At 43.7% G+C, this 12,141-nt stretch overlaps 1 protein-coding gene across 1 annotated transcript; it reads right to left on the reverse strand.

The window, feature by feature from the left end:
- Nucleotides 1-4,174: 4,174 nt before the first annotated feature.
- On the reverse strand, nt 4,175-5,927 carry LOC128743325 (39S ribosomal protein L38, mitochondrial). Its single transcript, XM_053839882.1, has 5 exons — nt 5,723-5,927; nt 5,498-5,653; nt 5,074-5,431; nt 4,712-5,007; nt 4,175-4,651 (listed from the first exon to the last, which is right to left on the reverse strand). Exons 1-5 carry the CDS (start codon nt 5,856-5,858, stop codon nt 4,365-4,367), a joined length of 1,233 nt encoding a protein of 410 aa, XP_053695857.1. The 5' UTR covers nt 5,859-5,927; the 3' UTR covers nt 4,175-4,364.
- Nucleotides 5,928-12,141: the final 6,214 nt, after the last annotated feature.

A 12,141-nucleotide genomic window follows, 5' to 3' on the forward strand; every position in this document is an offset into this window, starting at 1 on the left:
TCCGCCAAGGTTGCTCGTATCTCGTACCAACCGGGGAGATAGGCCTTTTTTGTTGATTATTTGGCGTTTTTACAACGTGTTTTCATCACATTTTTTCGTCTGTTTTCATCGTCACTTTGCCCGCTCTCTAATCATCTTTCATTTTTCGTTGCCTTCACCACCTTCATTTATCTGCAGTCCTTTCGTCACCTTATTGTTCTATTTTCAACGCCTTTCTGTCGTCTATCATATTTTTGTTTTTCTTCTATGTATACGTCGTATTTTTGTCATCTCTCTGTCATATTATGGGCGTCTTTTTATGATCTTTTCGCCATGATTTTTTTAATTTTCGTCCTACGGCTATTTTGGCGCCTTTTCTACGTCATTTTGTCATATTATCATCGTCTTTTATCGTCGTTTCGCCTTCTGTTTGTTTTCGACCTCTTTTGACATTCTTACGGTCGTCCTATTTTTTATCTTGCGAGCGACCTTCCGACAGTTAACCAAAACATTCGCAATGGCGGACGAAAACATGCGTGTAGGGATGTTTTTGAGTTCTTTCTTCGTTTTATTTAACAATTCCTCCTCAGCTTTCGCGACAAAATTGTTGGAGTAGATCTTACGCTTCAGATTTTCCCAAAAATTCTCAATGGGGCGTAACTAGGATCCGCTGGGCGTGTCCGCCGTCTTCGACATTCAGCCGATGTCAGATCCAGCCAGAACACCACATGCAACTTCGTACTATAAATTTCCCCGTTCACGGCCAGTCCGGAGCGAAAGAAGAATTGGTTTGACATCTCCTTCTCGCTGATTGTCAGCCACAGCAGCACCTTCTTGGGGAACTTGGTGTGTGAAATGAACTTCACCTCGGAGCTCACTTCCTTCGTGGGGGAAGTAAAAGACGAAGTGCCCTGCCAGTCGTTGCCATCCAAGGTGACAGACGCTGCATCGTTCATCACCACCGCCACGTCGCGAATCGCCGGGACGTTGTCGCTGCGCCATTGCCTGCAGCTCCGAGACCAGTGGACGGGACTGCCGCTTCCTGACATGTATGTCCATGTTCGCCAGGTGCTTTTTCACTGTTTGACCGGTTGCACCGACCTCCCGGCCAAGGGCACGCAACGATGTAGCCACTCGGTCTTCCTCTTCAGCATCCTTCGGAGCTTCCTGTCGCTCAGGATCGTCGGCCGTCCGGAACTGGGCTTTCTTTCGATGCACTGATTGTTTTCCAATGTGTTGTAGACGGCGGAACTAAATTGTTTGTCGCTGTTTCCACGTCTTTTCGTCATATTTTAATGTTATTTCCGCGTTTTTTGTAATCTTTCGCTGTCTTTTTTCGTATTTTCGCCGCCCAACCCTGGTTGTTCTGAACCGCGCAGCCGCCATGAATTTTCCAACACAAACAACCACGAATGAACCAAGTGGAAGAGAAATCTCAGACCATTAGCAACTTTTCAAGATTCGACCCATGGAACAAATTTGATCCTTCATCTATCTCTGGCATTTCTGGCAATGTCCAAAGATGGGTCTTCACAGTGAATTGAGCGCAGCGCAACGCACATGGGTGTTCGCGGTAGTCGACAGAAGCCATAAATCACAGAGTCGCCCCCCAAGCAGCACCCAATCTCCAAGACCGAACAGTTAGTGCGACCGCTACGTTAAAAAGTCGAAACGTTTTTCTCTGCCTTCTGAATTTATAACGTTAACTGGTGAATTTGTAATATTTTGCACCTACCTGTTTACAGCGGTTCACTTCACCTCTTCTCACCTTCTCCCTGGTTAGCTTTACCACAATTTCCTGTAGTTCGTCACATCACCTGAATTAGTTATATTGTTCTATATGGTTGTTGTTGTCACGTTGTATGATTAATTGATAATGTTGTCCAGATTCTTTTTTGGTTCAGGTTGTTTTAGATTGTCGACAATTGCCTTGGTCAAATTTCCAGCAAATAAAGCAAACTGAAAGAAAAAGAAAAACAAAACACCTTGGTCAGTTGCTCTGGGTAGACTAGAATTTGCGATTCGACCAAGCCCCAAGCCAAAGCTGATCGCTCACCAAAAACCCGGAATCAAAAAAAATGTAGTCGAATCTTCAAACGTTTTGCTATCGAAATGCCAGCCTGTGCCAGGCCCAGAGAGCTTCCTGTGTGTTCTGCAAAGTGCCAGTTTTGTGCGAATTTGTAAACTACGGGACTTGCGCTACGTTACGTGATCAATAAAGAATCTGATTCGTGGCTGTAATTTGTCATTTTACATCGCAGTACAGTCGAAAAGCTACATCTACATGGATGGATAGAAGTCTTCTCAGCAACGATATCTAAGCAGAATTGCCATTGGAGGAATAGGTAACGACGAAACGAAACGATAACATAGATTTTCTTCGTTGAATGACAAATCTTTGTTTCGTTCTTATAGAAATGTCACTTTCATATAAAATAAAAAAAAACCATTTCAAAGTTTACTGCGATCATGGTTGAGGACTCTCCGTAAAGAGCCAAACAGAATGCTGCGTCAACGCATCCATTAGCATCATTTTGACAGTAAACCCATGGAAAAACTGTCAGAATAACGCTGACGGACGCTTTGACGCAGCATTCTGTTTGGCCCTTAAGACGTAGTCCTACGTCACATCCCACAAACGTTTAAGGAAAAATATGTTTCATCGGTTGATTCGATTCTTTTCATATTAGTTGTTGTACTAGTAGTAGGTACTCATTCAAAAAAAATTTAAAGTGTTTTGACATTATAATCCATCCATTTCACGCAAATCCTAATTTTAACGTGGCTTTTGAAATACACGTTGGCTCTTTACGAGTCGGAATTTAAGTTGCGGTGAGAAGCTGCTTAAGTGTGTTTGGTTTTGAATGATCCTTAGGCATTTTGAACCTAAACTGAATAAGATCAACAATGAAACTAATCCTACAAATACGTGCATATTCATTGCTTGATAAGCTGGTGCATCTCCAATCCCCCCAAAGCAGCAACAATTTGTGCACAAATTTGCATGAAAATGCAAGTGTGGCCTGGTTCGCTCCAACATGGTCTAGCGGATGCTTGGAATGAGTGGCATCAACATCATCAGACTCAGCACGCAAATAAAAAACAAAGTTTGCCTATTCAACTGTTGATAGTAGGTTGGGTACACACAGCAACGCTGCTGAGCTGTACAGTAAAACAAGAACCTCCCCGCAAACATGAGAAAAAAAGCTGTACCTACTAGGTTATACTGCTCTTTCACTCTGAAAGCGCTCGCTTTGATTGTAATCCACTAGCAAAGTAGGCGCGAGGCGCCTACTTCATAGGGGATAAAAATAGACTGCTACAAAATTGTCTGAACATGCTGCCAGCCAGGGCAGTACATGGAATCTCTAATACTACATATCGATCGGCAACAATAACCGTTCCGTCGGCCGCGGGGCTGCCGGATCAGCTCAGGCGGCGGGGAAAGACCGATGCAATGCGTGCCATTACCACGCCACGAGACGCAGCAAAAACTAAGCAGACTCGGAGAGTCGGAGAAATGCTAATTATTTGTAAATTAAGTTACAGAATCTACTTTTTTTATAACCATTATTAAATGCACAGAAAGCATGCCCACCGTTTCGAATGCAGCAGCAGCGAGCACAGTATAAAGTTGATTGCGGTTGCCCCATATGAAGCGTTCATTTCGCCTGCGCTTCACTCTGTTTCTGTTTCGCCACGGACGTAAAACGCACCAGCTAGCTGCACCCAGCCTACTACTACTGCGGAAATGGGAATTTTGCTTAAATTAATTATGATAATGTGCAAACTCTTCATCATCACTCTGCTGCTGCGGTTCACTTCATAATGCCATTCATTGCTTTGTTGGTGGTGCAGAAAAAAAAGCTGATCAAAGCAAAACCTTTTTTTGTTGTTGTTGCTCGGTCTTCTATACACTACACTGTTGTAGTCGCAATTAGAGATGCTAGCTGTGCGTTTTAGATGCTAATTTGTTTGGACATGCGATGCTTGCTTTCTTCGATGTGCGCGCTGCATTCGCTCGAAAAGACAAGCTCACATTAACGAGAACGGTTTTGGAATTGAAAATTCCAGTGTACGGATAGTTGTCTACATTTTGCTTGCTAGCCAGTTGCCATGGTTTCTTTGATAAACAACAAACGGGGCCAATTACCGATTGGCCACCAGTGATTTCAACCTTGATTTCCTTCTTGAGATAGGAAATAAATGGGCGTCTTGCGTTGTGCAACGCTGTTCAATCTAATCATTGTATTGTTACTAAGTAGCTAGCAAAAAAATAGTCACGTAAGCTTTAACTGTTCATATTTTTTTGTTTATCTTTCTCATATGTTACTGCGCTAATACGCACAGCACTACAAGCCGACATTTGCCGGCAGCTTCTTCGTCTACACATCATTAATTCTTCCCCAACCTAATCGATCGCGTTTAATTTCCGTTCGAAGCCACGACGGAACGTCACGAATAGGATGAGCGCTGGGGAAACGCAGTGGAGGTTCCGGTCCATTGAATGGATGTGTTTTGGCAAGCTTTCGCGCTAGATATTCTTTAGAAACTTGCTTCGGGTCTCGGTATTTATCCATGTACAGGTTAAACGGCTTACGCAGCGGGAACCATTCCTGGTCACGCAAATAAGGCTCAGGGAAATCGTACTCAAACGTCGGATGTTTCATATCTAAAAAATTGAATGAAATATTAAAAATTATAACGCAAAACTGTTACTTGCTAAACTTACTCAAAACGTTGTGATAAAAATCTATCAAACTTTTGTCCCAATCGGATTGGAAAAAGGCTAACCCCGCAGGGGTTATATCATCCTGATATTTCCGATAGAAATCCAATGTTCTGAACGTCCTAGCAGCTAGATCCACATTTTTCTCATCAATTTTAAACTCACTCATGTCTAACCGCTTTTCCTGCTTATACAAAACGAATATATGCCGATGAAAACCCGTACCCTTGGGTGGAATCGGCTGCAGATAGGGAATAATCTTGTCCCCTTTCGACAGGTCTCCATTGGGAATGTTGGCCCTATAAAACAACGTATCTATTTAGCATCACCACAACAGTATTAACGCTTTCAGGCAGTCAACTTACACAAACCAGTGACAATATTCGGCTTCACCATCACTCAAATGACCATCCGGGTTGGTCAAAACAAGCGTCCACCAGGAATCGGTCTTAACACTCGCCCCGGTTGACTGGAAGTCAAAGTTCGGATCGAATACAACCTCCGGTTGCCGGGTAGCTTCCGACGGTTTCAACACATTCCCGTAGTAAACCGGACTCGCAGTGTCCCCATTCGGAAAGGAAACCTTCAATTCCACTCTAGGCAGAAAGTACGCCGCTCCGAACAGATGCTCAAACACTCCGTAATGTTCCGCCAGTCGTCTCACGTGAAACGGGCCACTAGTTTTGAGCCAATCATTTTTAACTTGTTTAAGATCGAGGGCCACTAAAAATTACAGAACTTTTTCAGTAAACTTTGATACGCATAAAACAAAACCATTTTTTTACTTACGGCTTTGAGTGCGGGATGCTTTCTCCAGCTCTGGGTTGGCACGTTGTGCCTTAAGGTGCGTCAATCGCTCCTTCAGCAAGTCCGATCGGGCAGGTTTCAAATGCGGAAATCCTATGTTAATTTTGCGGGCCACCTCCGGATCGACAGCCCGTTCCTCTAAAAAACAAAAAGCAAGCGAAATGAAGATTACGTATAGGGGACCGGGGCGGCCGGTCGGGGTCATACCTGCTAGCCGCTGTTCGAGAGTTTTTGCCACTCCGGGAGCCTTTCCGCGCAGCCGGTGTCCATGGCGAATGAAAAACTTAAGAGCGCCGCCGTTTACCCGTGCGGTATTTACAGCGGACAGCGATTGCACGATCATTGCCCTAATTTGCGAGTCTTTATGATTAACGTAATGAACAAAATTCGCGTGCTAAAATAAAAAATTGAAATCGCGTAATGTTTTTATTTGCACGGTTTGACAGTTCTCGCCATGATGTCGGTGCCTGTCATAGCGTTTTTCATCAGCAAGGTGTGTTGAAAAAATCATCGGAATCAAAGAAAATTTAAAAGCCAGTGTTGCCACCTTGCAATTTGGATTTTTAAATTTAAATTTCGTCAAAATATTGTCAATTGCAAGGAAAATTGTACCATCCAAAGTGCGATATCGCTCATAAAAGTGCTATTTTGCATTAAATCGTTTCGGTATCTTCGGCGCACTTTTTCGTTATCTTCCAAGCAATAAGTGCGCCGAAGATACCGAAACGATTAAATGTAAAATAGCACTTTTATGAGCGATATCGCACTTTGGATGGTACAATTTTCCTTGCAATTAACAATATATTAAGTTTGAAGCTTTCTTTGTTTGACCGGATTATCCACCATTAATAACAAGACCTGTTGTCCCTACAAGATAAACACTTCCTTAAAAGAGCAAATGCTCACTTGAAGTGAAATTAATTAAACGGCGTTAACGAGAAGGAAGCGTTTCCCAAGGAACAAAACGGCAGCACTTAAAAGAGCAGGTGTGGAATAAGAGTTGTGTGGTAGCATCCGGTGCTGAATAAGCGAATTTGCTGAAGTACGTGTTGTTTAAACGTCATATCCCACATTTTTCCTAGCTTCTAATCAACATCTACATGTTGTTATGTAAGTGTGGAATAAGAGTCGAACAGGCATTGTGCAAACGTATCAGCAGCACAGCTAAGACCAGGTGTGGAAAACCGGTCGCTTAAAAGCTACCGTATCAGCTAAGAGCAATTGTGGAGTAAAAGTGGAATAAGAGTGGAATAAGCATTGCGCAAACGTATCAGCAGTATTACAGAAAGCACGTGTGGAATAGTAGTGGAATAAGGATGGAATAAACGTGGCGCAAACGTATCAGCAGCATTGCTGAGAGCAAGTGCAGAATAAAAGTGGAATAAATGTTGCGCAAACGAATCAGCAGCATTGCTGAGAGCAAGTGTGGAATAGCGATGGAATAAAGGTCGAATGAAAGTTGCCCAAACGCATCAGCTGCATTGTTAAGAGAAATTGTGAAATATGTGTCGATTAATCGTCGTACAAACGTATAAGTAGCACCACCAAGAGCAGGTGTGGAATAAAAAGTGCTTCATGGCAGCCAATAACACCAACAACTTGAATGACACTTTATACTTTACACTTTATAATTTAGATAAATAAATTTATATTAGGTACACTTTATTTCTTTTTTTTTACAGATTAAGAATAGAAAAAATTTACACACACGAATCTTTGCTGGTCGTGGCAATCCTTTTATTTGTTGTTGTCTGGACGGTATGTATCTTCTCCCTCGGCGTGTCGTTATCCCTCGTCCAAGGCAACCAGCTCTGCTTGACGCTTTGCGAGTTACTCACAATAGATTTGCTCAGCGAGATGAATTGTGTCGGGCTAAAGCTGCCAGAATTGTTATGGTCGGGTGGCATAGTGGCGATACCACCACTGCTGGTAGCGCCGTAATCGCTTGACCAGCTCCCGTTGCCGGTGTGCGAAAACCCCACTTCTCGTGTCATCCACTGCTGCTTTGTTTTTTGGATGAAAAAAACTAAATCCGACCCGCTGACAAATATACGTACACAGACAGCGAGCCGCGACTTAAAGTAGCGATAAGCTCAGGAAGCAGTATTATCTGCGTAAACTAATGACGGGGTGACAAAAGTACTATTCCTCTGCGATACTAGCACGAACCACTTCTGCTGTTAACTAATCACTGCTGCTGCTAACTAATCACATCACTACTAACTAACTGAACAATCGCACACAATGTTCGCAGCTAGCCGAAAGTTCTTAATTTCCAGTTTCCAGTGAATTTCACTCACTAGCACCGCTCACCGTCGTCAATATTCAAGAGAAAAAAAAACCTTTGCGTTGTGAGTGTGTTATGTTGCTGGTCTTGCTGGTGGTACAAGCGAAATACTTTAGCACAAATAGTTTATTAAATGTTTAACATGTGCAGAATAAATACTTCTAAAGCAATGTTGTACAGCAGATGCCAAACACGATTTAAGAAACTACTCTTCAGCGCTTAAATGTATTTTAACCCATTTTTGTTCCACGCTTGACAAACTTGAACTGGTAAATCCACATCGGCCAAAAACTCGGCGCCTGTCATATGTCACATTACCTCAGATGTGTTCGTCGATGGCTTCCGACCGTCAGGATGTAAGTTCGAATCCGGATGAATGAAAAAAGTATAATGGCAGGCTTGATAAATTTTGAGTCAACCAACGATTTCCTTACTAAGTTTCTCATTAAATTATAAAAATACGAATACAAAAGTGAACATGAAAATAACGAAACCCACAAAATAAAATAAAAGTACTTCCTGCCTATTTTATTCTTTTTGCTTGTCTAAATGTTGAACTGCTGTGGAATAAACGTAGCTTCAGTACCATTAGCAGCAGTTTAATAAACATATCTATGCGTACTGAATAAACGTTTTACTATACGTTGCATAACAGTCATACAAACGCATCTTCCACGCCCATATTCAGCACTGTGCTGTTTAAATTCTCCAAAACCAACTGTATAAGCATTGAACAGAGGTGTTTAGATATACTTTAAAAGCAGCTATACAGCATGTGCTGAATAAAAGCTGTCGGTGAAACGTTTAATAAGCAAAAATTGTTCCTTGGGTTCAGGCGCAGCTGAAGGCAAGTACGACAGCAGCACGCCAGGGGATATCAAGATCAAGTCATCGGGGATATGAATGTCCAGGTTGGCAGGGAAGCAATGTATAGACCGGTGGTCGGGGCCCATAGCCTGGACACCGTCACGAATGATAACGGCCAGTGATCAGCATCAACTTTACAACTTCGCGAGGCTTGGTGATCAGAAGCGCTTTTTTTCCGCAGCAAAGGAGGTGGAAAGGAATCCTTGTGCGTACGAAATGATTGGTTTGACGAGGAATGCCAGCAAGCGATGAAGAGGAAAAAAGAGCTTGGAAAAACTATCTACAAAGTGACCAGATTTTTTTTGGATGATTGCGGGACATATAGATGGCTTATTTGCTAAATCAGTTCGGTAGTAAAGATGGGATCATTTTGAAATTGGGCACTTCATTTTGGCTCCCAGTGACCGTGGATGCTAGCTTTTGGTAGCGTTGTATTATTCGTAAACAGTTATGGCCGGTATATTTTTTTTTTTGCAGCTTTAAGGTAACATGGCTTCGAGATATTCATCATGTAGGAGAAGAAATAAAAGTAATTATGTGCGGTCACCTGCAGGATCGTCCGCAAGGCGCAGGCCAGCCGTTGGAATTGAACTCTTGATCGTCAACTGCGGTTGAGGGTCATTCAGAAAGTCAAGGCTGATCTCAGCATCACGGCTTGTGCTTTGGCGAAAAAACTGAATACTAACCGCTGTACTGTACGGTGAATCCGTCTCGGAATGGCTACAAGTGTTACCGAGCAAATGGGGATCCCAACAAAAGCCTCAAACAATAAACAAAGACTAGAATCCGGTCTCGTGGGCCGTGCGGCCAGCTGGTGCCGAAATGCGATGCATGGGTCTGACCTGATAATGAATAAGTTTCAAAGAAGGCCGATTTCAGTCAAAACACAGGGGTTCAATTCTTCATGCTCTGGTTCGCGGTAGGGTTTGTAGCAGTTTTGAGATTGGTTTTTGGAATCGGTTCGTAATAAAAGGTCATGACTTGGCACGGAATCTGTTTCATTGGCATCCGAGTGAAAACCAGTACTTTATGACGGATAAGAATTCGGAGATACACAGGGCTATGTGCCTTCAAGTCTTCATGCTACAATGGACAATGGACTTCAGTTCATCTCAAAAGAGCTGAGTGCATCAAATTATCCCCGGGTTCGTCCAGTATTGAAATATTGCGGGATAATGAAACGAAAGCTCAAGATGAAGAGAACAGTCACCAGCGACATTGGTCAGATAAGGAACTCGAGGTGCCGGCTGGGCGGGCCGTGACTGGGGAAGGTGTGCACCGGCTGATGAGCGGTGTCAGCAGTAGTTTTTTCATGCAATGCAACATCATTATTTCCTATGTTTCATCTTTAGAAACTTTTTCGATTAAAAAATTAATCAATGCGGGAAATTTTCCGAGACACTTAGTAATCCGGGACACGCCATCCAAATCCGGGACAGTCCCGCATAATCCGGGACGTCTGGTCAGCCTAATCTAAGCATTGCCATGAGGAAAAATTTGGCCAAGTATCGACGAGCACGGAATAAGTTAACCACGATCCTGAGGTGCAAAAAGCGCCAGAAGGAAGAAAGAGATCTTGAGGAGCTGAAACAACTATATTCCGGGCTAATGACCCGCACAAGTTTTACGAGAAGGTGAACCAAATTCACAAGGGCTACACACCTAAACCTAACATGGGTAGGGACGAGGAAGAGGATCTAATCGCAAACGAGCGCAAGATGGCCGACAGGTGAAGCACTTTTTCGATGAGCACCTCAACGGCGATAGCTGTGTCAAGGACTTAGGAATACTGGTCGACTCTAAGCTTGACTTCAACCAGCATTTCGCATTTATTGTCGACAAGCCCTGCAGGAACCTGGGATTTATCATGCGGATCACCAAAAACTTCTACGACATTTACTACCTCAAAGCTCTCTACTGCGCTCTTGTCCGGTCCAATCGTGAGTACTGCGCTCCAGTGTGGAGTTTTTATTACCAAAATGGAGTTGACTGAATCGAGTCAGTGCAGCGCAGATTCATACGTTTCGCACTTCGAAGATTGCCCTGGAACGACCCCTTTCAGCTGCTTTACTTTGAGCAACGCTGAAAACTCGCTGAAACGTATCAGTAGGGCCAAAAGGCCAGTTGATATTTTTATACAAATAAACAAAAATATAGCAACAGGAGACGCAACGGAAGTTAACCCCGTGGCAACTGAGTAATAATAGAGCCGCCGAAAAGGACCGACTCCCAGCAGAACTCTACAAAACTGGCTAAGAACCGCTAGTAACGGCACTTTACTGAAGGATTTCAAGGATTTGGTAGGAGGAGGAACTACCGGAGGGGTGCATGGAAGATGTAGTCTGTTGTTCTGGTCTGAAAAAAGGGCGATCGGTTAGCTGGTCAACACCGCTCACAAGGTACTCTCCCAGATGTGTCGTCTGTCCCCAATAGTAAGAGAATTCGTAGTGCAGTATCATGCGGGTTTCATGGGGGCCCGTGCTACTACAAACCAAATTTTTACTCTCGGACAAATACTCCAGGAATGTCGGGAGTACTCCTAGCCTTTGCAGACGACCTCGACATCATTACTAGAAACCGTGGGACGGCGGAGGCAATCTACGCTAGACTAAAAAGAACAGTGAATAGGAAGGAAGGAAGTAGGCTCTCGAGAAAGTAACGTTTGCCTCCCACGGACAGTGACTATTGACGGCGATGAACTGGAAGTGGTTGAACAGTTCGAATATTTCGGATCTCTGGTCACCGCCGACAAAAATACGAGTAAGCAGATCCAACGGCACATTCAAGCTGGAACTCGAACCTATACTTTTCCCTCCGCAAGACGCTTTGACCAAGCAGCATTTACCGCCGCACAAAGCTGACGATGTACAAAACGCTAATCAGACCGGTACAGGACAGAGTGTAGTAGAAAGGAATTCTTGATACGGCAAGAGCCACTCTCTCGGCTGGTAAAGTATAGTAAGTATAGGTGGTTAACCGAGGTTCGAGCTAAAAAGGACGTAATGGTCTAGAGCTCGAAGTTCAAGGGACTGGTAGAAATGTCTCTTAGTGCAGCGGGTCAGATCAAGGCCCTAAGGTGCGCAAAATAAAACGCCGCAGATTAATTACTGAATAAGACTGGTAGTTTATTGAAACCTTCTGATCGCGTCGGCGGGAAGAGAAGTAATGATGAAAAACTGAACATGTTTGAACAAGTTTGTCGACGAATCTCTCTGCTCTCTTTCTGTGCATAAGCGACACGGAGCACAGTGATGCCAGACTGGCTGAGGAAAGTAAAGCGCACCGTAGCCCTATCATGAAGCCACCCACATGCCTGTTCTGCACGGCATTGCCATTATGGCTAGATACCCCATTAGAACATACTTGGGCACCACTGAGCTAAACGGTTAAGATGGCCCGAAGCGAAGGTTAAGTTCGACCGGTTCTACTTGGAAAGATTCCAATCGTACAACTGGCGAAAGTTGGGAGACTT

This window comes from Sabethes cyaneus, chromosome 1 (assembly GCF_943734655.1).
Source record: "Sabethes cyaneus chromosome 1, idSabCyanKW18_F2, whole genome shotgun sequence".
NCBI lineage: Eukaryota > Metazoa > Arthropoda > Insecta > Diptera > Culicidae > Sabethes > Sabethes cyaneus.

Excerpts from the sequence above, each read along its gene's own strand:
- LOC128743325 (XM_053839882.1), bottom strand. The coding sequence starts at position 5,858 with ATGATCGTGCAATCGCTGTCCGCTGTAAATACCGCACGGGTAAACGGC. Across the intron at positions 5,654-5,722 it reads TCTCGAACAGCGGCTAGCAG|AGGAACGGGCTGTCGATCCG; the intron begins GTATGACCCCGA and ends TTTGTTTTTTAG. Across the intron at positions 5,008-5,073 it reads GAATATTGTCACTGGTTTGT|GGCCAACATTCCCAATGGAG; the intron begins GTAAGTTGACTG and ends GTTGTTTTATAG.